The sequence below is a fragment of the Elephas maximus genome, chromosome 17 (assembly GCF_024166365.1).
Source record: "Elephas maximus indicus isolate mEleMax1 chromosome 17, mEleMax1 primary haplotype, whole genome shotgun sequence".
In the NCBI taxonomy this organism is placed as follows: domain Eukaryota; kingdom Metazoa; phylum Chordata; class Mammalia; order Proboscidea; family Elephantidae; genus Elephas; species Elephas maximus.
In genome coordinates, this window is record NC_064835.1 from 16657367 (window position 1) to 16684836 (window position 27470).

The following is a 27470-nucleotide window of genomic DNA, read 5'->3' on the forward strand; positions in this document are numbered from 1 at the left end:
AATGAGTATTTTTAAAATATCTACTGTGCGTAAGCAGTGTAAGAGCCATGTTTAATATTTAGGAATGTAAGAAAATTAACGTTTAAGTCCATTTCTGTCCGAACAGATGCAGATATAGAATGAGAGGAAAAAACTATTGAATTAAACTATTAATCTCTGTTTCCCTTATGACTAGCTAAAGGTTCATTAGGGTGAACTAAAATCAAAGAAGATTTTGCTAGAATCTTCTTTCGAATTCCCTTCCAAGTTGAAAACGTACCGGGGACCTTTCTGATTCTATGCATTCACATTCAGTCAGTCCTTTCTGATGGAAGCTGCTATTCTCATCACTCAGTATAGCAAGATAGAGGAGTTGGTAGGGTGATGGACTGTGGGGTGAGCTGCATGGATTCAAGTCCAGGCTCTCCATCCCTGTGACCTAAACATATTACTTAGCTTTTTTTGGAATTCTCTTCCTTACCCCGCCCCCTCCCCCCTGTATTATTGTCTTCATAGCAGTTTCGGCTTTCGAAATCATCTTATTCTTTGACTGGTCCCTTTGTTTATGAATGCGCTCCCACCTCTGAATCCCTACCGCTAAGCTGCAAGAATTTAAGATTCTTAAGATCAGGGGCCTTGCCTGCACTGTTCATTGCTAGGCCCTCAGAGCTTAGAACGCAGCCTGGTACTTGGGAAACACTCCGTAACAGGATGCGTCATGTCTGTTTTGTGGAATGAACAACTTTTCCCAGTGACCCTCATCATGAGCAATAACACCAAAGGGCTAAGAAAAATTTAAGAGACCTTCTCTACCCTTTGGGAGTTTATATTTTCAAACCAAGAGGGCAGCTCTGCTCCGAGAGTATGCCAACTTGAGCTTTATTCTTCCAGGTGCTATTAAATACCTCCATAATTTTTATAATCTCCCTTAACTTCTTTGGAGCCCTGGTGGCACAGTGGTTAAGAGCTCAGTTGCTAACCAAAAGGTCAGCAGTTCAAATCCACAAGCTGCTTCTTGGAAACCCTATGGGGCAATTCTCCTCTGTCCTATAGGTTCTCTATGAGTTGGAATTGACTCTATGGCAATGGGTTTGGTTTGGTTTTTTTTTTTAAACTTCTTTGGCCTTTGGCTTCTTGGTTTGAAAGGGAATGGATTAGACTGGATCACCTTTTAGGCCCCTTCCTGCTTGTTATAGATAAAATTGTGTCTACCCAAAGTGTGTGTCAATTTGGTTAGGCCATGATTCCCAGTGTTGTGTGATTGTCCACCATTTGTCACCTGATAGGATTTTCCTATGTGTTATAAATCCTACTTCTGTGATGTTAATGTGGTGGGATAAGTGACAGTTATGCTAATGAGTCAGGACTCAGTCTACAAGATTAGATTGTATCTTAAACCAATCTCTTTTGAGATATAAAAGAGAGAAGTGAGCAGAGAGACATGGGGACCTCATACCACCAAGAAAGCAGTGTCAGGAGCAGAGCATGTCCTTTGACCTCAGGGCTCCTGTGTGGAGAAGCTCCTACTCCAGGGGAAGACTGATGACAAGGACCTTCCTCCAGAGCTGACGGAGAGAAAGCCTTTCCTTGGAGCTGACACCCTGAATTCAGACTTCTAGCTTCCTACACTGTGAGAGAATAAAGTTCTGTTCCTTGAAGCCATCCACTTGTGGTATTTCTGCTATAGCAGCACTAGGTAACTAAGATACTGCTGTAATGGTTGGTCCATGATTTATAAATAGAATTATAGACCATTATGAAATGATAAACTGGAGACAGAGCAATAAAAGGCAGCAGGGGTCAAAACGAGCTATGCAGGAAGTAAGCCAGGAAGCCACAGTTCAGCATCTCTGTGCCTGTTGTTGCCTTTCTTGTTGCCTTTCCTGGTCTCTAAGCCACATCTGCTCTCAGGTGGCCATCTTCCTCCCGACACTGTCTACCCAGGGCCATCTCCTGCTCCTGGTTCAGTTCACACATCTTGGGATAGCCCGCAGTTCCCTTCTCTGCCAATCTGTGTGTCTTGTACTTTGCCTTCAAACTTAGTTTCCTGGAAAACTTCATCAAACTTTTAAGGCTAGAAGGGAGGTCCCTTTGTGATCATCTAGCACACTCTGTTTTACACATGAGCAAATTGAGGTTCAGAATGGTGATAGACTTGCTCTGTGTTCTGCAGATTTGGGGTCAGAGCGAGAGCCATACCCAGACTCCTGACCCCAGCTCCAGTGCTTGGCTCCTTTATGCTAATGCTCCTCTGTGCTCAGGCTCTTTTTCCCATCTGTTTTTATTTGGAATAGATGAGTGTTACTTGATGCATGGCTCCAAGATGAATGTATCTGTATACTATAAAGAACCCAGGTAGAGTTTCCTGAAGTCACATCCAGGGCTTTTTTCTTCATAACACACTTTAGTCACCACCCTGCCCTCTCTCCAAGGTACAAGGCTCACTGGAGATTTGCTAGACTTATCTTACCATTAATTGATGAAAGTGGTATTAGTTAGCTGATCAGCGGCAACTATTGGCAGCTGTTCTCTGTGCTAAAGTCGTGGCGATACCCACTGGTAAACAGATGAAGCGAGGCACCCTTGATTTCTCCCTCTCCTGCCAATACCTGCCGTCAACACCAAAAAAAACAAACACTTCATCGAGTCTATTCCAACTCATGGCGACCCCATGTGTTATAGAGTGCAACTGCTCCCCAGGGTTTTCTTGGAGCGGTTTTTACGGAAGCAGATCACCTGGCCTGGGTGAATTTGAGCCACCAACCTTTCAGGCACCTCCTCATTGGTTCTCTCCATCCTCATACTTAGCCTATGTCATTATCATCTCTGCTCTGTTACCCTGGTAATTTCTTCTAATAAACAAATCACTTCCCTCTTCAAAACCCTTCAGTGCCTCTTCCTCACCTACAGGATGAAATCTGATGTCATTCCTGGGTCTGCATTCATCTCTTGCCATTCCCACCTCAGCCTTCATCTCCAGCAATATGGAGCATGTGATCCTTGATGACTGTGCACTGCTTTTCTTATTTCTGTGCCCTGGCATGAGCTGGTCCTTCTGTTTGAAATGTTTGCCTAGGAAAATGGTGGTGGTGGTTGTTGGCGGTGTTATTGATTCTGACTCATGGTGACCCCATATGTGCAAAGTAGAACTGCTCCATACAGTGTTCAAGGCTGTGACCTTTTGGAACTGAATTGCCAGGCCTTTCTTCTGAGGCACCCTCTTAGTGAGTTTGAACTGCCAACCTTTGGGTAGTAGTTGAACACTTAACCATTTGTGCCATCCAGGGACTTAGTAAAATTTTACTCACTATTTATATCTCAGTTCAAATGCCTCTTCCTCTGTGAAGCCCTATTTTTCACTTGTAACGCAGCTGTTCTTTCTTTTGTATGGGTACTGTACTTTGTACCCTCCTTGAAGCGGTTACCTCAGTGTAATCTCATTTTCAATTCAAAGTCTCTTTCTTCCCTAGACAGCAAACTCAATGTATCTGACTCTCTCTTTTTAAGTCCTTGTGTTCCTGCAAATAGAGCCTGGCACACAGTAGGTGCTCCATAAAGGCTTGTTGAATGAGAGATGTAATTTCATTAAGTACTATTTTGAAATTAAGTCAAGGGTGGAATACTTCTTTTTATTTTCTCTCAGAAAGAGGAGTCATTTCAAATGCTGAAGAAATGTCAGAAAGAATTGGTATAGGAGAAAAAGGCCACTGGGCAGTCATTGGTGACCTTTGATAGAGAGCAGCTTGTGTCAAGCAGTAAAGATGGAAGCTTGATTGCAGGGGGTGAAGAAGAGACGAGAGAGGAAATAGATGCAGCTGGTGTTGATCACCAGTTTGAGAAGTGGAGTAACGAAAGGAAGGAGAAAAAGTTGGGACCTTTAAGAACAGAAGAAGAAAGATGAAACCAAAAATAGCGTGAGGCACAGTTGTTAAGGATTAGGCTGCTAACCAAGAGGTTGGCGGTTCGAATCCATTAGCCGTTTCTTGGAAACCCTATGGGGTAGTTCTACTGTGTCCAGTAGGGTCACTGTGAGTCGGAATTGAATGAATGACACTGGGTCTGGTTTGGGTTTTGGATTTGCCCTCTTGGGGCGGCTTGGGGCAACTTATTTAATCAAAGTGAGACTCCCTCCCTCTCAGCTGAACTCAGGAATGGAGCCTGCCCATCCCCAATTTCATTCATTAGCTTCCCACTGAAATTGCCATGGAGAAGGAAATGGACATAAAGAAGAGTTTGAATTAAATAGATTTTTTTTATTAATCTATAGGATGACTAGTATCTAGATAAGGAAACCGCAAAACACCAGGGTTTCCTCCTCCTCCTCCTGTCCCCAGTTACTAGTGAAATGTGAATAACAAGCAGGAAACAGAAGGCAAGCGTTTTGAATGGTAAGGACTTGCAGAGTGGGATACTTGTACATTCCAACTCTGCAGGTGAGCAGTTCCTATTGAGCAATGATGATTGAAGTGGAGGTGCTTGTTCTTCTGGGACCAGCCCTTTGAGCTCCTGTAATTTTCCCCCAACTCTGAGTCAGATCTCCTTGACCAGTGATGCGTGGAAATAATCACGTTAGTGCTCTGAGCCCCCAGAGTGAACACAGGGCATCCAGACAATGCATCTGGGGCTTTGAGCATCACCAGTCCATTTGCCTACCTAGCCAGGAGTTTGGAAAAGCATCATAGGAAGTTGTTGTAAGGGAGGCTGATGAGGTCAGACAGTCATCCACATCGTAGATGGCTTGTACTTATAATGATCTGTTCTCAAGAGTTGGAGCAGATTGGGGTATTTGATTACAGAAAATGGGATACTTGTATTCTGGATATAAAAATTCGAGAAGAACAGAATGGAGTTTGAATAAAAAAAAAGAAGTACATTATTTCCCTCGAATGCTGACTTTAAAATGAGATAGTATATGAAATATGCATTTAGTAGGCACTCAGTGAGGTCCCTGGGTGGCACAAGTGGTTTGTGCTTGGCTACTAACCTAAAGGTTGGCTGTTCGAATTCACCCAGTGGAGCCACAGAAGAAAGGCCTGGTGATCTGCTTTGGTAAAGTTTACAACCAGGGAAACTCTGTGGAGGAGTTCTACTTGGTAACACATGGGGTTGACATGAGTCAGAGTCAACTCAATGGCAATGGTTTTGATTTGGTTCAGGCACCCAGTACATGCTAGTTTCCCCTCCCTCGGTAGTGTGAACCCTTGAGTAATTATCTGTGGACTTTAAGTTCTGTTCCTACACATCCATTAAGATTCTTGAGGGCAGGGCTAGGACTTAGGCTACTTCATGTCCCCCAGCTTCTAGCATAGCACCTGGCCCACCCAAAGCTTGCTTTCTCATCTTTTCTGTCTGTACGGGCTGCCATTCAATAAGCATTCTTTGAATAAACTTTGAGTGAATGAGTTACCTACTTTGTGAATCATCAGAATCTTTTCTGATGCCATTGTCTGTCTGGGTGAGTCCCAAAATGTTGATGTTAGAGCTGAACTTGATTTGGGCTAATTGGATATAGGGATGTAGGGTAGGAGTGATTGGGGATGTGTGTACGTGTATGTTGATATGTGTGCGTGTGTTTCATTAACATCCTCAAACCAAAAATAAATGATTCGTGGATTATTCAATTTCTGTTTTCTTTTGTTCAGTATTCTGAGTTATTCAGTCCTGTTACCTTCATAGGAGTCCCTGGGTGACGCAAATGGTTAAGCACTGGACTACGAGCCAAAAGGTTGGTGGTTCAAACTTACCTAGAGGTGCCTCAGCCTGGCTATTTGCTTTTTACTTCTGAAAGCCCACAGCCATCAAAGCTCAATGGAATACAGTTCTACTACAAAACATATGGTGTTGCCATGAGTTGGAATTGGCTCAACGGCAACTAGCTTTTTTTTGGCTTGTTGCCCTCATGCTAATGAAAAGTGACCATGAATGGTATATACCTTATCACAAAGTTGCCACGGGCCTTGGGAGAGAAGATATATGGGGTTTAGACCTGTGTGGAAAGTGGAGTTGTAGAAACAGGTCAGGCTATTATTACAACCAGATATCCTGACTTTAAATCCAATCCCTGCTGCTATTTCTCCCCAGGCCCCTAAGGGCTCTCTGTAAGTTGGTAAATGACAATGTTCTTGGTCAGGACTGTTTTTATTTTTTCCAATTGGGAAAAAGAAATAAGATAACAGTTTCACCATAAACCAGTTTTTCCTGGGGCTAAGGGCAAATGAAGTTGGATGGGGGTGGGGCTGGGAATGGGGCAAGGGAGGTGAGGCAGGGAAATCGCAAGGACTTTCTGGAAAACAGCACTGCCTGCAGCCTGTCCTTGACTTTGATGGTCCCTGGAGATATTTGTCTGTAATCAAGGGCTTCTGCATAAATGCCAAGTTCTTGAACCGGTTCTTCCTCATTCAGTCATGGACAAGAAAGTGAAACTGGAACAGACCCAAATTTTGAAAATTTGAGTAAACTGGAACCATAACGGGAAAGGGAAAAATTACAGGTTGAAGCCCTGCTAGAAACTTAATCTACCTCTTAGAAAAACAAGGGCAGCGTATGCGTTGCATAGCAACCAAATCTCTTGCCCGTGGGAGTTTGTGCAGAGTTGGAAACAACAGTGTTCTGCTCAAGGATGGCAGCTGACCTTGCCACTTTGAATGTGTGTTGCTCTCCTCAGTCCTGGCAATAATCCAGTCTCATGCATCAGGCTCCTGAAAGGGCTCACTATGCCTCTTCCAAGTCTCCCATTCCAGGGCTTTGACCTAATTTTTCTTGTTCCATATCACCCAAATTTTTAAAATTCAGGTTTGCTCTGGTTTTGCTTCTTCTGCCATGACTAAACCAGTTTGAACCAGTTTGAAGCCCTGGTAACTATCTGTGTTAGCTCCCCACCCATCTGCATCCTTTGTCCTTGAGGATCCAAGAATGTGTCCTCTTTCCGGATGTGTCAGCTTCTCCTCTCCTTGGGTGCCTCTGTCCTTGGCCCTCTGGGGGTAGAGCATAATGCTTTCTGCATCTTCTCTCTTGTGACCTTTCAGGACTCACACTTTCAGTGGGCTTTGACTCCTATTGACTAGAAGGAAACAGACAAAATTATAGTCATCAAAAATCTTGAAAACACGTTTCCTCTTGAGTTTGATCTTCAGTCAGATGAAAATGGACCAGTGCCACATTTCCTTAGGCTTCTTCTAAAACTTTCTCATAGGAGTTCTCTAGTTGATACCCCAGGTTGGCTCCTAAATCAAGCTACTCCAACTGCAGCTAGCGGTAGAATCAAGTTGGCACGGACACTAGGACTCTTTCCTAAACTTAACTCTGTGAAGAGCCCTTCAGATCACCAGCATTTCTGCTCCGCAGCTGGCCTAGCTTTGTGGGTCCTGCCCTCCTCCATAAGAGGATGACTCTGGCCTCTCTGATTCCCCAAAGACTCCTCCTCAGGCTGCAGGCCAGCCCTTCACTGGCCTCCTAGAAGTCTCTTTGGCTCTGGTTCTAGCTCTCAGAAGTCCTGTCTTCTCTCCTGGCACATTTTTCTGTCTTATCTGGCTCGTCTATAACTTTTTCAGCCACTGGTCGTTGAGACAGTTCTGCTCTTAGGCAAAGGCTGTATTTTTGTTTTGTTTTCCAGGTATGATCAAAAACTTGTTTACTTCTGTGGTTTCACCTATGGCTTCACCTCACCTCAGTGGCAGGCGTCATCATCTGGCAAACTGTCCCATCTTACATCAGCACCCTTTGACTGGTCAGGGCAGACTATTGCTACTTATTATTTCAAGGTGTTGTGGCTCAAAGAGAGCAGACTCTGGAGTCAGGCAGTGGGCGAAAAAGACAGTGAATTAATCCCTGAACACAGCAAAGGGAAGAGATGGCCAGGCTTCTGTTGGCTAGGGTGGAAGACACACTTATTGGTCTGTGGGAATGTAGAGGAGACATTTAAAGCAGAGGGACAACATGAACAAGGCTGGGAGAAATGCAAGTGCGTGGTGTATTTGGGGAACACAGTGTGAACAGAGCATAAGGCTTAAGTGGAACTTTCTGCAGGGCAAGCTAGGAAGGTAAATACTAGGATGTGAGAAAGTAGAAGAGCAAACAGTTGAAGAGAGTTTAAGCTTATACACATTCTCCTTGCCCACTTTCCCCAGAATCCATCGGAGGAATCTAATGGGGCAAGTATAATTCTTTTAATTGTATGAGGGACCTTTTGCCCTTTATAAAAAAAGCATCTCAGAAACAGGGCATTAGAGAGCAGAATTTTTTTCAACCAGAGCTTGATTATCTGTGTCAGTGAGAACCAAGGGTTGCATGAAAGTGTGAAACTCTAGATAATTAAGGGGGGTGGGAAAAAAAAAGCTGTAGTGTAGCCTTGGACTTCAAGATGCTTTCCTACTATGGTGCTAATGCGGCTGATTAGGGACCAATTCTGAGCACCACTAGTATAGCCATGGTTCTCAGCATTTATTATACATTCACATCACCTGGGGGTCTTGTTAAAATGTAGATTATGATTCAGTATATCTGGGGTGGAAATGCAAATTTGCAGCAGGGCTTCAAACTGGAACAAACTAGTTAGAAGGCCTGCTACTAGTCCATTTACCCACAACGTCTAATTGGAGATTCATGTGCTTTCCTGCCCTCCCCCCAGCCATGCCTCCCATGGAGGTACTGGCCATCTTGAGGTGCCACTTCTTATGCTGGATGACTGAGAGTTGGACCAGACCTTTGGCACTGGGGTGGGGAAGGGGAGAACTGACATTAAGAGGGTACTAGTGGGTTTTCTTATAGTGGCTTATTTAATTGGAAGGTCCACATATGTCTTGTTCAAGTTGGTATCCCCAGAGCCTAGCATAGCACCTAAGGCATGGATAAATGAATGCACATCAGGCACTCATACTGAACGGTGAACTCCGTGAGGTCACAGACTGTGCCTTACACATCTGGTAGAGCCTAGCAAACTACTTTCAGTGCAGGTGTTCAGAAAATACTTGTTGATGAACAGGGAGAGAAAGTGTAATCTGTGCTGATTTGAGAGTACTCAGCAACCTGTCTTTCTGGACTGGCCAGGGAGTAGTCATTGGAAGTAGAGATTTGGGATTATAAATAAGGAAAAGAGGTCAAGGCTAGATATTTGTGCATTCATTTAGCAAACATCTATAGTGCACCCAGTATGTGTTAGGTTTGGCCCTGGGCACTGGGAATGGAAAGAAATGGCAAATGAAATAAGACACCTGCCCTCGGATAACTTACATACGGCTGGTAGAAAGGATAGGAAAGTGAATTATTGATTCTGTATCTGGAGGAGTATGATAATTGTTGTGATAAAGGCTAGTACAGGGTGATATGGGACCACAGTGTGGGTAGTAGCCATCAAGGAAGGCTTCCTTGAGAAGGTGATATTTATGAAGAATAATAATAGCTAATATTTATTATCTACTCAATACCCGATACCTTTCTAAGTATTTTATGGGCAGAAAAAAAAAAAATTTTTTTTTTTAATCTTATTTAATTCTTGAGTCCATTGTTGTGGCATGGATTTCCGCATACCAATAGTCGTGACGATGGCTCAGGACCAGACAACTTTTTGGTCTGTTGTACATGTGGGTATCATAAGTTAGAGGCAACTGAATGGCAACTAACAACAACAATTTATTTAATTGTGATAACATCCCTATGAAGGAGATGATACTATCATCATTTTGTAAAGGTAGAAATTGAGTAGGGTAAGTAATAGAGCCAAGATTTGAAAGCAGGCAGTGGGAAGTTAGAGCCCTCAGGCTTTATCCCTATGCCATACTTCCTTCCCAGTGGGAACTAGTGAAACAAAGAAGGGAGTAGAGAAAAGGCCCTGTCAGGCTCAGAGAATAGTGTATTCAAAGGCAGAGAAAAGTTGGAGTGGAGAATGGTCCAGAGTGGAGGTGAGAGATAAGGAAGCTGGAAGACAGCAGCCAGATAGGGAAGGCGTTCATTGCTAAGCCAAGGAGTTTGCATTTTGTTCTGGAAGATTCTGAAGGGTTTTAAGCAAGGGAGAGATGTGATCAGATCTGCATTGCAGGAAGATCACTGTGTCAGTGTACAAGATAGATTGGAGTGGGCCTTGGAATATATCCTAGAGAAATAAAAGCCTTTACATGAACAAATATATGCTCACCCATGTTCATTGTGCACTGTTTACAATAGCAAAAAGATGGAAGCAAACAAGGTGCCCATCAATGGATGAATGGATAAATTATGGTGTATTCACACAATGGAATACTATGCATCGATAAAGAACAGTGGTGAATCTGTGAAACATTTCATAACATGGAGGAACCTGGAAGGCATTATGCTGAGTGAAATTAGTCAGTTGCCAAAGGACAAATATTGTATAAGACCACTATTATAAGAACTCAAGAAATAGTTTAAACAGAGAAGAAAATATTTTTTGATGGTTACGAGAGGGGGAAGGGAGGGAGGGTGGGAGAGGGGTATTCACTAATTAGTAGATAAGAACTACTTTACGTGATGGGAAAGACAACACACAATACAGGTGAGATCAGCACAACTGGACTAAAGCAAAAGCAAAGAAGTTTCCTGAATAAACTGAATGCTTGGAAGGCCAGTGTAGCAGGGGTGGGGTTTTGGGGACCATGGTTTCAGGGGACATCTAAGTCAATTGGCAAAATAAAATCTATTAAGAAAACATTTTGCATCCCACTTTGAAGTGTGGTGTCTGGGGTCTTAAACGCTAGCAAGCGGCCATCTAAGATGCATCAATTGGTCTCAACCCACCTGGATCAAAGGAGAATGAAGAACACCAAGGACACAAGGTAATTACGAGCCCAAGAGACAGAAAGGGCCACATGAACCGGAGACTACATAAGCCTGAGACCAGAAGAGCTAGATGGTGCCTGGCTATAACTGATGACTGCCCTGACAGGAACACAACAGAGAACCCCTGAGGGAGCAGGAGAGCAGTGGGATGCAGACCCCAAATTCTCGTAAAGAGACCAAACTTAATGGTCTGACTGAGACTAGAAGGACCCCAGTGGTCATGGCCCCCAGACCTTCTGTTGGCCCAGGACAGGAACCATTCCCAAAGCCAACTCTTCAGACAGGAATTGGACTGGACAATGGGATGGAGAGGGATGCTGGCGAGGAGTGAGCTTCTTGGATCAGGGGATCAGGTGGACACTTGATACTATGTTGGCATCTCCTGCCTGGAGGGGAGATGAGAGGGTAGAGGGGGTTAGAAGCTGGTGAAATGGACACGAAAAGAGAGGCTGGAGGAAGGGAGCGGGCTGTCTCATCAGGGGGAGAGCAAGTGGGAGTATGTAGCAAGGTGTGTATAAGTTTTTGTGTGAGAGACTGACTTGATTTGTAAACTTGCACTTAAAGCACAATAAAATTTTTTTAAAAACAGACTGGAGTGGAGCCAGACTGGCAACAGGAAGAGCAGCGAGAAGCCTATTAAAGTAATCATGGTGAGAAGTGATGAGGGCTTGATCCTAGGCAGTAGCAATAGGAGTGGTGAATGGAGGATGGGATGGATTTGAGAGATTGGCTGCTAACCAAAAGGTCGGCAGTTTGAGTCCACCAGCTGCTCCTTGGAAACCCTATGGAGCGCTTCTACTTTGTCCTGTAGGGTTGCTCTGAGTCATTATTGACTCGACAGCAATTTTTTGTTTTTTTAAATGGAAGTAGAAGCTGCAGAAGTTGGTGTGAAATTGTGCATGGGGGTGCGTTTTTAGTTTGAATGAATCCTTACTGGCATAGTCTAAGGAGAGGAGAAAAAGATGATGAATTCAGTATTGGACATGCTGAGCTTGAGATTCTCGTAGGAAATTCAAGAGAGCTTAGCAACATTGAAAATTTACAATAATTATTATTCATATTTATTGGGTACTTATTATTGGCCAAGCCTTCCTCTAAAAATCAGGTACCATGGAGTTGACTCCCACTCATGGCGACCCTGTGTGTGTCAGAGTAGAACTGTGCTCCATAGGGTTTTCAGTGGCTCATTTTCTAGAAGTAGATATCCAGGCCTCTCTTCTGAGGTGTCTCTGGGTAGACTTGAATCTCTAACCTTTTGGTTAGCAACTGAGCATGATGATAATTTGCATCATATTAATAATCTCATTTAATCCTCACAAGTCTATGAAATTATTTACATTTAACAGATGAGGGGTTGACAATGTAGTGGGAGGTTAAATAACCTGCTCTGAGTTACTCACATAACAAGCGACAGAGCTAGAACTCGTATGCTGGGTTTGATCTTGAAACCTCTGTGTCAATAAAACTTTATGTGATGATGGAAATGTTCCTTACCTTCACTGTCCAGCACAGAAACTACTAGCCACATGTGGCTACTGAACTTCTGAAGTGTGACTATTGTGCTAAGGAACTGAGTTTTTTAATTTAATTAATTGTATTTGGCCAGTAGCCATTGTATTGGGTAGCTCAGCCCTCTGTTCTGCTGTCTTTGTCTTTGGAAGTCATCAGCACATCCATCAAAATGGCAGCCTTAGGTGTGTGTAAAAGCAAAAACAAAAACAAAAAGGACAATAGTTGCTGTGGAGCCCATTCTGACTCATGGTGACCCCATTTGTTTCAGAGTAGGACTGCTCCATAGGGCTTTCTGGCTGCTAACTGAAAGGTCAGTGGTTCAAACCCATAGGCGGCTCCACAGGAGAAAAGACCTGGCCGTCTGCTCCTGTAAGGATGACAGCCTAGAAAACCCTATAAGGCAGTTTCGCTCTGTCCCATAGGGTCGCTGTAGGGTTGCTATGAGCTGGAATTGACCGCACACAACAATAGCAACAAGTGGGTCAGTGGTGAGGAAGCGGAGGCAGTGGGTGTAAAGTCCACCAGTGGGTCTCAATGCTGGGAATCACTGGGAAGCTTGTAAAAAATACACATTCCAGGGCAGACTCAGACTCTGCTTTGGCAAGCGAGGGAGGGGCCAAGGAATCTGCATAGCAAAGTGCCTGACAGTTACCAAGTCCTGCATTCTTCCAATAAAATAGCTATGAAGGGAAGAAAAAATAAAGGTGTTGAGGGAGAGCTCTTTTTTATTTATTTAATTTTTAAAGACGAGGGGGTAAGGGTGATGTGGGCATGTTTAGAAGGTGAAAGGACTTAAATACAGAAAGGCTTGGTGAATTGTGATGAGTTAGAAAGCTCGTTAGCTGGATTGTGAGCACGCGAAGCTTTGACCAGCTGCCCATGGTGCTGTGCATCCCCGAGGGAGCCAGCAGTGGAGACAGCCGTGCCCGCTTTGTAGACAGATGGTCCAGTTTCACCCAGAGCATGCTCTCTTCTCAATATAATTTGAGAATATTCAGACACATTGTGTGAGCAGTGAGGAGTCCTTGGCAGTGCCCCAAATCACACCTGTTTGCTTATTTTCTATTTTTAGACTTTCCCATACTCACCAGGTGGAAAACAGAACTTATTCATCGTTATTTCCTACTTCTTTGCTCCTTGCCTTCTTGTTGCCGCCCCCCCTTACACTTTTCTACTTAAAATGAAATGGTAAATTCCAGAGTCATTTTAATGGTGGAAATAATTCAGCATGAAAACCCAGCCATCTCTGTGTCAGTGATGAGTGGCCCTTCATCCATTCAAGGGTTAGAGCGAGTCAGTGGCTCCCAGTGTTTATACCACTAAGAGCCTTTTCTGTCGTCTTCCTCCCGTGCATTTGATGTCTGAAAATGTTTATCTGACAAATTCACTGTGAATATTAAGTACTATGGATAGCCACCATTTATGGTACATCTAACAGGGGCCAGCTAGCGTCCTTTCTTTAAGGCAGGCATTATTACCTAAATTTGACACATGGAGAACAAAACGTTAAGTACTCAGGTACTAATGAAAGGTTGATAGTTTGAGTCCGCCCAGAGGCACCTTGGAAGAAAAGCCTGGTGATCTACTTCTGAAAAATCAGCCATTGAAAACTTTGTGGAACACAGTGCTACTCTGACACACGTGAGGTCTCTATGACTCAGAATCAACCTGACAGGAACTGGTTTGATTTTTGGACACTTATAAACAAAATCAAACCCCTTGCTACTGAGTCAATTCCAGCTCATAGCGACCCTATAGGACAGAGTAGAACTGCCCCATAGAATTTCCAAGGAGACGCTGGTAGATTCAAAGTGCTGACGTTTTGATTAGCAGCCGAGCACTTAACAATTGCGCCAGCAGGGCTCCTTAGAGAAGTTGAGTAATTTACCTAGTATAGAACTTGCCATCTTCCTGACTCCAAAGCCTGAGCCTAAATAGTGTGATTGGATTACCACAACGTAAACCTGAAAACCAACCCTGTAAGTCGTGTTTAATTGTTCCCATATTTTAGATGAGGAAGTTGAGGCTAAAAGAGGATAAGGATCGATAAGAAACAGTCAGGATTCAAACCGTGGTTTGTTTGTCTCCCTGCTCGTTCTCCTACATCCCACTACCTAAAATAATTTATTTCCCCCTTTTTACTAATAAAGACATATGTAACTGCTACTCGGAACCTTTTGAAGCTTCCAATTAGCATGAATAATTGGTGTAAACACACTAGATTGCTCTGACTGCAGCCAAAAGTAAAACGCCCTTAGTGTGGGTAAACGTACAATTTCCATTAGGCTCTGGAAATGCTAAATTACAGCTTTCACACCTGCATGACTGCTTGGAACTACCTGAAGCTCTCAAAACCCCTTTTGGGTTTCGGAGGCTATGGCCCCTTTAGAGCTGCCTGGAAGAGAAAGAGCTGTTTGCATTCATGAAGCGCCCACTCATAGAAGCTGCCAAATTCAGTCTCCTTTGGAAGCAGGGATGACGAGACTGCATCTCACATACTTTGGACGTGACAGGATGGATCAGTCCCTGGAGAAGGACATCATGCTTAGTGAAGGAGAGGGCCAGTGAAAAAGAGGAAGACCCTCGACGAGATGCATTGACACAGTGGCTGCAACAGTGGGCTCAAGCATAACAATAATTGTGAGGATGGCACAGGACTGGCCAGTGTTTTGTTCTGCTGTGCATGGGGTCGCTGAGTTGGAACCGACTTGAGGGCACCTAACAACAACAACAAGTAATAAAGCAAGGAGCCCTGGTGGCACAATGTTTAAGCACTTGGCTGCTAACCAAAAGGTTGGCAGTTTGAACCCACTCAGGTTGTGCGGGCGAAGGTAAAGATTACAGCCTAGAAAACTCTATGAGGCAGTTCTACTCTGTCACGTGGGGTCGCTGTGAGTCGAAATTGACAGTACGTGACAACTACGAGAGCAAGCAGTGAAGCTGTGCTTTCCCGAGGGCAAAGGGACGCCTTCCTGGTTGCTTGTGAGTTTAGCCTGTCCTTGCTGCAGGTGTCTGTAGGGGGAGGGAGGAACAGAGATCCGTAGAATCCCAGGAATTTACCCAGCCTGCTTCCTGGGGCTTCCTGCACACCGCCTAGTGAATTTCTTCATTCTGGAGTGTGCGTTGTCTCAGATGACAAGAGAGTTTTCCCAGCCCTTCCCTATGTGTCAATGTGACCTTCTAGGATAAGCTCGAAGTACTAACATGCTGGTGGAAAATAAAATCAGATTTCCAGATTTGATTCGCTTCAGCCAGTTTCCCTCAGGGGTGTTTCTGTATTTAAAGAAGTGCTTCCCCCCTTATTAAGGAATACATTCTAGTGTTTCAAAATTTAACTTATGCAGTGATTTTTATCTGATGCTTCAATTTACTTCAGGAGGGATTTAAGTCATCCTAATTACCTTTTTTTTTTTTTTTTTTAATTACCTACAGGAAATCCTGGTGGCGTAGTGGTTAAGAGCTACGGCTGCTAACCAAAGGGTCGGCAGCTTGAATCCAGCAAGTGCTCCTTGGAAACCCTATGGGGCAGTTCTACTCTGTCCTGTAGGGTCACTGTGAGTCGGAATCGACTTGATGGCTATGGGTTTGGTTTTACGGGCTTTTAATTACTTACAGGGGCCTAGGAGTCTCTGGGTGGTACAAATGGTTAAGCATTTGACTGTTCACCAAAAGATAGGCTGTTTGAACCCACCCAAAGGTGCCTCAGAAGAAAGGCCTGGCGATCTGCTTCTGATGGGTCACAGCCGTGAAAACCCTATGGAGCACAGTGAAAACCTTATGGAGCATAGTCCTACTGTGAAACACATGGGGGTGCCATGAATAAGAATCATTCAGCCATCACGGGTTTGTTTGTTGTTTTTTAATTCCTTCTCCAGCTGTCTCAGGGAAAAGGAAGACTCAAATTCCCTTCCTTTCAGGGTTAAGCCACCTGTCAGTCATCCGGGCCCAGGCTGAGTTGTTGCAAATCCTTGTTTAGAGTTTATTAGGCTTTTTAACAGACATTTTTATCTGTTAGTGCCCTCTGTTGGGCTTCTTCTAGTTCTTTCCAGTTTCCCTAAACTGTATAATCCAGGCTGGACGCCCTGCCCCACCAAGGCCCTGCTGACGCTGGGGTGAGTGGGCATCAGCATCCCACACCCCTCTGTAAGCACCTGGTATGGTCGTTGCTTTTTCACGGCCTCTGAAGACTGGCAGATTGGTTTAGGGAGAAGGGTGAGCTGCCCGGTGTCAACGTGGCCTCTATCACTCGAAAAGGCTTATCTGAGAGGAAAATTGAAAGGGTTGGTGTGACAGGGTGAGGCAGTATCTGAATCTCTGCAAATGCTTCTCAATAATATTTATTTCCTGGGTTTGAAGGAGGAGTGGTTGCCTTATTTAAGACTGTGTAGAAACAAGTTTATAAAATGGGAGAGAGAACCGGCCCCATGGGAGGGGTGGAGAGTGGAGCTGAGGGTCCTCGCCTGCCCCTCAACACTTACTCCCACCCCACGTACCTGGCTACCTCGGGAGCCTGCCCTGCAGACCCGCCCCACAGACAGCGCCCCAGACACTTGAAGGAGGAAGGATCCCCTGCACCCTTGTGGCTGTTGCCACCGTGGTTTTATCTGCAGTTCTTGCTCAGCTTCAGCTCTCTCAAGGCTTCCCTCAGACACCCCCAGCAGAGGGTCTGCGTCTCTGTCTTTCTAGCGTTGACACATCACAGTACAGGGAATACTGGTGCCTCCTAGACTGGGAGCTCCTTTCTGGGAGGGACTATGTCTCAATCACCTTTATATCCTCATCGCACTGACCCTGGTACACAATCAGTGTTTGTTAAATGAAGCTGAACTAGAATGCCTTTTCTTTTCATTTCTGCCATCCTCAGTCTGTCTGAATTTCAAGTGTCAGTGCGAAAACCTTGTTGCAGAGACATTCTTCTCGTGCTAGCCCCAGAAAGAAGTGGCCTTCCTCTATTCTGTTCCTGTAGCGTTTATTATGTGCTTCTAAAAGTTATCATTATTTACTTTTAACTGTAGATACTTCTACTGAAATCTTCCTTTCCAGATTGTGAACAGTTTGACAACAGGCTTCTGGTCTGATTTCTGTCTTTATTTTCCATAACGCACAGAGCCATACCTCACGCATAGTAATGACAGCCACTAGCATTTACACAACATTTAATATGCACCGGGCACTGTTCTACATGCGAAGAAGTACACGTTACTTCTTTAACTCTCACAACAGCCTTACAGGATAAGAACTGTCATTTTGTAGGTAAGGAAGGTGGCATTAAATAACTTGCTCTGGGTCATATAAGTAGTAATTGGGGGAGCTTGGATTCAAACTCAGACAGCATGCCCCAGAGTCTAAGCTCTTAACCATTGCCTTGTTGCTGGTTCTTGTTGGCATATGTGTATGTAGGTATGTTGGATGGATGGATGGATGGATGGGTGGGTGGGTGGATGGGTGGGTGGGTGGATGGATGGGTGGATGGGTGGGTGGATGGATGGATAGGTAGGTGGGTAGGTAGATAGCAGCCATCGAGTCAACTCTGACTCATGACAACCTTATATACAACAGAATGAATGTTGCCAGGTCCTCCAGCATCCTCAACGATCACTACCATGTTTGGGTCCATCGTTGGCAGCTGTTGTGCCAATCCATCTCCCTGAGGGTCTCCCTCACCCTGTTGGCCAAACATTTCACCAAACCCAATGTCCTCCTTTAGTGATTGACCCCTGCCGATGGTGTGTCCAAAGCAAGCAAGTCGGACAGTGTTCTGTTGGGATCCATAAGATTCGTTGGCTCTTTTTCAGAAGTAGATCATCAGACCTTTCTTCCTGGTTTGTCTTAGTCTTGTGTTGGTCTGGAAGCTTTCCTGAAACTTGTCTACCATGGGTGACCCTGCTGGTATTTGAAATACTGGTGTCATAGCTTCCAACATCATAGTAACACGTAAGTCACCACAGTATGACACACTGACGGGACGAACTGACAGACGGGTGCACATAGAGAGCATTGTATAAATACTTGTTGAATGAATGCAAGTTGGTATTTATTAATTATTTAGAACCAATAATCAACTTTCATCTCCACCATCTGAACTGTTTTCTAAGCAATAGGAAGGCCAGGAGTCAGAAGTTGGTCCTAGTTTTTGTTCCTGAAGCTATGGATTGCTTTGCTTTGTTGTGGTTCTTGTTTCAAGCCAACAGTGCCATCTAGTGGGATAACTTGATAGCAGCTCAGAATTTTTTTTTTTTGGAAACCATGGTAGATGATCATTTAGTTGTGGGAACATCTCTTACTAGCTTAGCTTTCAGTTTGATTCCAGTGGGAGAGTACGGTGAGTAGGAAGGACCAGCCCATCCTGGATCAAATGGCATCAAGTTTGACCTCTTCCTTGGAAAAGAGGCACTGACTGTGGTCGTTTGGGTTGGGAGCTATTATTTGGCTCTCAGACCCCCATCCCTCTGCTCCTCATGTGTGCGGCCAGTGGTGTAGACTGGATTTCTCTCTCGGTGCTCCCCTTCGGAGCTGTGTGTGCTTTGGTATTTGAGTCCCAATAATCTGTGCGTTGCCCATGTTGTATATAAGAGGATGTTTGATGCACAGAACACGTCCATCTTAGTGCTAAAAATCCCAAAACCGTTGGAAGATATTGCTGCAAGTTTTTAATTGCCAAGTCTGTCAGAGCTGACAAAGTGGAAGTAACTGGCTTTGCGTATGGTAAAGAGGAAGGGATTGTGTGCACACCTAGCTCTGCTCAGCAACCGCAGGCTTTTATGGTGCCGTTCTGGGTGTATGTTTGTGTGTGTGTGTGTGTTAGTGTGTGTGTTATGTATGTGTGTCTGAAAATTTGATGTAAATCGCTTCTAAGTTCTAAGATCGTTCACTTCTTGCTAGAAGAATAGAAGGCCATGGTTATGAGTATGACCACAAAAATCATGTGCGTTTTTTGGTTGAGAACGTACAGGCGCTGGAGTAAGCAATTACTCCACAGATCGTTCAAAAAGTTTGCAGTCTCCTGGGGTTCTAGTTTAAGGGATATACTCTATAGAGATCAATACATCCTATTGTGATGGACAGTTCACCAGAACAAGGAATCAATGTTGGTTATACTGAAATCTTTGTTATGGTGGTATTTATGGTGATGGGATTTAAAAAAAAATTTTTTTTTTATGGTAAATGTATATATGTAACAAAACATTTGGTATTTTAATGTAACATTAATTCAGTGACATTAACTTATGTTCATCGCGTTGTTCAAACATGATCCTTATCCGTTCTCAAACTTTTCCCTCATATGGTAACGGGAAATTTTGGTTAATAGAGTCTATGTAAAGCAGGGAAACCCTGGTTGCATAGTGGTTAAGTGCTACAGCTGCTAACCAAAAGGTCGGTAGTTTAAATACGCCAGGCGCTCCTTGGAAACTATGAGGCAGTTCTACTCTGTCCTCTGTCCTATAGGGTCGCTGTGAGTCGGAATCGACTCAACGGCAGTTGGTTTGGTTTAGTGGGTATGTATGTACAGCAGGGGTCAACAGACTTCTTTTGTAAAGGGTCAGGTAGTAAATATTTTCGGCCTTGTGGGCCATGCAGTCTTTGTTATAACTATTCAACTCTGCTACAATAGCACGAAAACAGTCATGGAAAATATGGAAATGAACAGGCATGGTGTGTTCCAATAAAGCATGATTTACGGACACTGAAATTTATTTTGTATAATGTTTGCATGGCACGAAGTAGTCTTTTTAATTTTGTTTTCAGCCATTTAAAAATGCAAAAATCATTCTTAGCTCACAGGCTGTATAAAAACCGGGCAGCTCCAGATTTGGCCCCTGGGCCATAGTTTGCTGACTCCCAATCCAGATTACCAGATGCTTGGAGATGTTAATAGTCTGTAGTTAACAGAAGTATTTGGTCCTCAGCAGTAGATCAGTTAGTGCAATGTGGGATCTGAACAGCTTTTCTTTCTCTCTAGTGAGCCAGGAGTGAAGATGAAAGGTAGTTGAATTCCACATTACCGAAATGTGGGGCATCTTAAAGAACTCTGACTGTGAACCCTAAAGGGCTTCATGGAGTGAAAGGACTCCACCCTCAATTTCTCCTTTAACCCCTCAGGCTTCTCAACCCCGCCCCCCCCCCGCCCCAGGAAGCAGAGAAGCAGACCAGGGGACCCCATCAAATCTTTAGTCTTCCTGTGATTTCCGGTTCCCACCCTCACATCTGCTCCTTGTGAGTCTCTGGAATTGAATGAGGTTGGGGAATAATGGAGTTATTATCCTGTCATACAGATTCAGAGGTCCAGGTGCAGAGAAGACAGGAGACATTTGCTTGTTGAGTTAGAGCCAGGAAAGAATGGGTAATGGGTCAGGTTCTTCTTCTCCTGTCTTGCTACCAATAGACAGCCCTTAGATGTAGGGGATGGGGGCTTCACCAGGTTTGTGTCATCTCTCTTGTCCTTTGTCAGTAAGGTAGTCCCAGATTTACGACATATTCTAGTTGCAAAGAACTGCATTTATGACTGTTTTTTTTTTTCGTTTACGTCTTATCATTAAACCAAAACCAAACCCAGTGCCGTCGAGTCGATTCTGACTTATAGCAACCCTATAGGACAGAGTAGAACTGCCCCGTAGAGTTTCCAGGGAGTGCCTGGCGAATTCGAACTGCCGACCCTTTGGTTAGCAGCCGTAGCACTTAACTACCACGCCACCAGGGTTTCCATCTTATCATTAGTAATACGTAATTCATGGTGTTGCAGTGCGTAATTTGCTGATGTTATTATCCTCATGCCAACCCTCAAAGACAAATGAAGATCAGATTTATAAAGATACTGATAATAAAAGGCAGTAATAATGAAAACTAAAAAAAAAAAAAAAAAACCCACAAGGTATTTGACTTACAGCAAAACCAACTTATGGTGGAATTGTCGGGACAGAACCCTGTCATAAGTCAGGGACTGCCTGTACGCTCTTGGTGATAAGCTTACTTGGGGGAACTTGTCTCTTGAAAATGTTGTAATCCCATGTCTTTGATCATTCGATGTCTGCATGACCTCCCCCAGGGTTGAGAAAGAAGCTGATCGTTAACAGTTAATGTCTTGTGTCTTTTCCTCAGCAGCCAGCAGAGTAGCCAGCAGAGCAGCCACGATGATGATTCGAGCAGGTTCCTGAGTCCCCGAGTACGGGAAGAAAGGTAAGATGAAATGGGGAGGGAGAGAATAGAAGCAGAGACTGGAGGAGGTGGGGTGAAATGTTTGGGTAAGATTGTGTTTCCACCACATGCCACAACTGTGGGAAACTGAAGAGGAATAGGAGAGTGACAGACCTCTGGGCTTGAAGACTGAGTGGAAAGATAAAATGGTCACCCAAGAAATGAGAGGCACTGATTCTAAAGACTTTTGATGTCCAGCAAGGGGAGGAGTCAGTATGTGGTAAACCAGATGTGTTGGGAACACTGCATAGTGGACTTAGGACCTAAGCCACACATGAAAGGTTGGGAACAGTATGGATCAGGAGGGGGAAGGGGTATTTTGTGCCTGAGGAAGCTTGCCTGGCATGGCATGGCAAAGCACGTGTGGCATGAGAACACCAGTCTGGCTGTGTGTTGGAGGTTAATGGTGAATGAGGTTGGACATATAGAGTGCAGTGAGAATACGGAGGCTCCTAAGTGCTAGTTTGAAGAGTTGAGATGACATGTTGAGGACTCAGGATATGAGGAGCAGCTGGGGCCTGCTTCATGTAGTGCCTCTGAGATGCCACTCAGAGTTAGGGGAGAGTAGATGTGTTGTAGCAAGCTAAGCTTCTGTCCCAAAGGAAGTTGACTGTATTGATATTAACTGAAAGGAAGTCTCAACTGGTATACCACAGAGCTCTGCTTTTGGTCTCTCTCTATTTACCATTTTTATCAACAAGCTGGATGAAAAAGTAGAAGTTTTTTTTAAAATTGTGGTAAAATGTATATAATGAAATTTGCCATTTCAACCATTTTCAAGGGTAGAGTTCAGTGACACTAATTATATTCGCCCGGTTGTGCAACCATCACCATTATCCATTTTGAAATGGTTTTCATCACCCCAAACAGAAACTCAGTCCCCATTAAGCAATACCTCCCCCTTCTCCTCTGCTCCCAGCCCCTGGTAACCACCAATTTACTTTTGTTTCTGTACATTTGCCTGTTCTAGATATTTCATGTAAGTGGGGTCATACAGTGTTTGTCCTTTTGTGTCTAACTTATTTCACTCAGCATAATGTTTTATTTATTTATTGTAATTCAGACGAAGGTTTACAGAACAAACTAGCTTCTCATTAAACAGTACATGTATTGTTATATGACATTGGTTATCAACCCCCATGATATGTCAACAGTCTCCCTTCTTGACCTTGGGTTCCCTATTACCCGCTTTCCTGTCCCCTCCTGCCTTCTCATCCTTGCCCCAGGGCTGGTGTGCTCATTTAGTCTGGTTTTGTTTTATGGGCCTGTTTAATCTTTGGTTGAAGGGCGAACCTTGGGAGTGACTTTATTACTGAGTTAGAAGGGTATCCAGAGGCCGTACTCTTGGGATTTCAGTCCCTGTCAGGCCAGTAAGCCTGGACTTATTTTTGTGAGTTAGAATTCTATTGTACATATTTCTCTAGCTCTGCCCAGGACCCTCTGTTGTGATCCCTGTCAGAGCAGTCAGTGGTGGTAGCCAGGAGCATAATGTTTTTAAGGTTTATCCATGTCATAGCATGTATCAGACATTCATTTATCTTTATGGCTGAATAATAGCCCATTGTGTGTGTGTACCGCATTGTTTATCGGTTCATCAGTTGATGAACACTTGGGTTGTTTTCACAAAAGCAGAAAGTTTTTTTTAAACCATATTTATCAATGTTATGTTGGACACCCAGATGAGAGTGAATAGAGAATACTTTGGGTGATTGAATCAAGATTCAGTATTATTTTGAATGGAACAGAGGTGGAAACCAAAAAGATACTGTTTTTAAAAGGAAATGTTTATATTAGAAAGGATTCATTTCTTAAGCATAAGATTGCCCTAGGAAGCCTAATATGAAAGGTTTTCATGTGAAAAAGAACATGGGGCTTTGTTCACCAGCCAAATAGGAGCCAGTAATATAACACAATTACCTGATGATCTATGAAAGTTTTGGATTAATTAACGGAAACGTGGTTACATGGATTCAAAAAAGAATAAGGTCTCCCTGTCTTCTGCACTAGTTTGGTCATACCTGGTATCTTTTGCTCAGTTCTTTGGAAATAGATAGTGATAAGTTAGTTCAGAAAAGAATGACTTGGGTGATTATATCATTCAAAGGGTTGGTTGAAGCAAAGGGCTTTAGCCTGGAGAAAGAGAAGATACAGGAGGGCTGTGACGATGACTACACTCTCTAACTACAAGAGCTAGAACTTTTTTTTTTTTTTCTAGAACTAGAGGGATAGAAATTACAGTGAGAAGTATTTCAGCGCAGCATAAGGAAGAACTTTTTAGTAATTAGAGCTGTGCTACAAAGGAACAGACGTTGTAAAGTAATGAACTGTCCTCTCCATAGAAGTGTTAAAGCAAAAGCTAGATGGTGTGTCATAAAAGGGATTCCTGCCCTAGGTGAAAGGGTAGGATGTTTCTAATCGTTACCTCTTTAGATTACAAAGTCCTGAGTTCTGCCCTACGTCTCAGTTTTTTGTCCATTATTAACCAAAATTAATGGTTCAGCTCATCGAGTGCTATGTATACAGAGACGCAGGGCCCACGAGGGCAAAGACTAATCATTCTCTTCAAGATGCTTAATCAGCTATGATCTGATGGCACTTCCCTTAGTCCCAGGAGTGGCTACATTCTCTTCGCAATGCTTTCTGAATTTCAGCAGCTGTATCTTCCACATTAGAGGGGCCATACGGTTCCCTTAGTACAACTCTGTTGCCAGGGCTTGTGCTCCAAACCTCTCCTGTAAGCATTCTGTCCTTCTGATCATGAGGTCTGTGGTTGCTCCTTTCCTATCAGCTCTGCGATTGCTACCACTCAGTTCGCTCTTTATTAGCTCCGTGACCTGGGGTGTGGAGCCCCTGGGTGGTGTAATCAGTTAAGTGCTCGACTGCTAACCAGAAGGTTGGCAGTTTGAACCTACCCAGAGGTGCCTCAGAAGAAAGACTTGGCAGTCTGCTTCTGAAAGGTCACAGCTTTGAAAGGCCTGTGTCGTGAGGTTCTACTCTGCACACAGGGGGTTGCCATGAGTTGGAACTGACTTGACAGTACCTGGTTGTTTTTGGTTTCTTGGAGCGTTTCTAGGTGAGATGAGTAAGTGCCGAACTGCACATACCCTAAGACGTTTTTTTCAGTGCAGCTTCACTTCTTATTCTAGGACGTGGCTGCTTGCTACCTACAAGGAGCTCTGCCTTTTGTTCTCTATTTGGGGTTGTTCCATTGTTGTAAATTGTATTCTAGCCCCTTTTGTGCCCACTTCCCCAACCAAATGCAATGTTAGAAAGGCCTACCTTCTAAACCTCTGTTCAGAAAAACCCTCTAGGTTTCTTGTCCTTTCTTCCTTCCCAGCCTGGCCCACTCACGGCTCCCCAAGCGCTTCTCGCTTCTCGGTGGATGTGGATGTTGTCTTGTGGGGAATGAAGCGGGCTGTGATCAGAAGTACGCTTCCTGTGGTTGCCCTTCAGGGTGTGTTCACCGTGGCCTGCTGAAGGAAGCCTTTCTTTTCTTCTCAGCCTCTGGGTTTCTTCTGGAGGGAACACGTTGTCCCTGGAGCACTAATTAATCACTCCACCTCAGTTCAGAACAAACGCTTACACTCTGCACCTAATCCTTCCTCTAATATGTTTCCACCCAATTAAGAGTCTCTCTGGGGCTTTTCGGATGTTGGTCTGTGATGTCCTGGCCTGGGGCAAGTGGCCAGATGTGCACCGTAGGGTGGTGATGAGGCTCATGCACCTGGCTCTGAGCCCTTTTGATTGGCATAGCACCTGGTAGTAATGGCGGTGTGTCCTACATGGGCGAGGCCTTCGTGTAGTGTCTTATTTACTCTTTGCCACTTCCCTGGGAGGCAAGTAGTTGTTGTCATTTTAGTTGCCCGTGTGACAGAGTAGAACAGTGCTTCATAGGGTTTTCAAGGCTGTGATCTTTCAGAAGCAGATTGCCAGGCCTTTATTCTGAGGCACCTCCAAGTGGGTTCCAGCCTCCAGCCGTTTGGCTAGTAGTTGAGTGTTTACCGATTTGTGTCACCTAGGGACCTTGGGAGGCAAGTAGATCAGGTCTTACTGTCATAGACAGAGATTGATCAAGGATTGATGGGTAATTAGGGTCCTTTTCTGTGGCTGCTTCTGATTCTCCAAACACATGGTCAACTATACGATGAACGATAGTTAAGTAGAGCGGGCAGAGGCTGTTCTAAATATCAGTGTTAGAGTCCTTTGATGTAAGATGCATTTTCAACTGGTTAAATAAAGCACTGCCTTTCTTTTTTAATTGTCCTTCCACGAGGTTCAGAATGGATATAGTATTTTTTTTATTGTGCTTTAAGTGAAAGTTTATAGATACAGTTAGTTTCTCATACAAAAATTTATACACACGTTGTTATGTGACCCTAGTTCCTCTCCTTGTAATGCGACAGCACACTCCTCCTTTCCACCCTAGATTTCTTGTGTCTATTCAACCAGCTCCTGTCCCTTTGTGCCTTCTCATCTCACCCCCAGACAGGAGCTGCCCATTTAGTCTCGTGTACCTACTTGAACTAAGAAGCACACTCTTCATAAGTATCATTTATATCCAGTCTAACATTTGTTTGAAGATTTGGCTTCCGGAATGGTTTTAGTTCTGGGTTAACAGAGAGTCTGGGGATCATGTTTTCCGGGGTTCCTTTAGTCTCACTGAGACCATTAAGTCTGGTCTTTTTATTAGAATTTGAGTTCTGCACCCCACTTTTCTCTTGCTCCGTCAGGGACTCTCTGTTGTGTTCCTTGTCAGGGCTGTCATTGGTGGTAGCTGGGCACCACCTAGCTCTTCTGGTCTCAGGCTGTTGGAGTCTCTGGTTTATGTGCCCTGTCTGTCTCTGGGCTAATATTTTCCTTGTGTCTTTGGTATTCTTCATTCTCCTTTGCCGCATCTTAGATGGTGCTCGATAGCTTTTAAGACCCAGTCACCATTCACCAAAGTGGGATACAGAACATTTTCTTAGTAAACTTTGTTATGCCAGTTGACCTAGATGTCCCCTGAAACCATGGTCCCCAGACCCCTGCCCTTGCTACTCTTATAATAGTGGTCTCATACAATATTTGTCCTTTTGCGACTCACTAATTTAACTCAGCATAATACCTTCCAGATTCATCCATGTTATGTTTTGAGAATTCATTGCTGTTCTTTATCATTGTGTAGTGTTCCAGTACGTGAATATACCATAATTTGTTTATTCATTTGTCCATGATGGGCACCTAGGTTGTTGCCATCTTTTGGCTATTGTGAACAGTGCTGCAGCACTGTTATATGTATTTGTGTGATAGCTCTTATTTGTCTAGGATATATTATGAGGAGTGGGATTGCTGGATTGTATGGTACTTCTATTTCTAGCTTTTTAAGGAAGCGCCAAATTGACTTCCAAAGTGGTTGTACCATTTTACATTCCCACCAGCAGTGTCTAAGTGTTCCAGTCTCTCCACAACCTCTCCAACATTTACTATTTTGTGAGTTTTGGATCAATGCTGGCTTTGTTGGGGTGAGATGGTATCTCATTGTAGTTTTGATTTGCATTTCTCTAATGGCTACTGACTGTGAGCATTTCTTCTTGTATCTGTTAGCCTCCTGCAAGTCTTTGGTGAAGGGTCTGTTCATATCCTTTGCCCATTTTTTAATTGGGTTGTCTTTTTGTTGGTGAGGTTTTGCAGTATCTTGTAGATTTTACAGATTAGACCCTGATCGGATGTTTCGTTGCCAAATTTTTTTTCCCAGTCTGTAGGTTGTCTTTTTACTCTTTTGGTGAAGTCTTTTGATGAGTGTAAGTGTTTGATTTTTAGGAGCTGCTAGTTATCTAGTTTCTCTTCTGGTGTTATTCATTGTTAGTAATGTTTTGTATAGTGTTTAAGCCATGTATTAGGGCTCCTAGCATTGTCCCTGTTTTTTCTTCCATGATTTTTATCATTTAAAATTTTATATTTAGGTCTTTGATCCATTTTGAGTTAGTTTTTGTGCATGGTGTGAGGTATGGGTCTTG

At 43.8% G+C, this 27470-nt stretch overlaps 1 protein-coding gene across 3 annotated transcripts in view; it reads left to right on the forward strand.

The window, feature by feature from the left end:
- GRAMD1B (GRAM domain containing 1B) overlaps window positions 1-27470 on the forward strand; it is a 296128-nt gene that overhangs the window by 113514 nt on the left and 155144 nt on the right. For all 3 annotated transcript variants that reach the window (XM_049857563.1, XM_049857566.1, XM_049857562.1), the window contains exon 2: window positions 21379-21456. In XM_049857563.1, the coding sequence (XP_049713520.1) occupies window positions 21379-21456 (78 nt within the window). The remainder of the gene's footprint in view (window positions 1-21378; window positions 21457-27470) is intronic.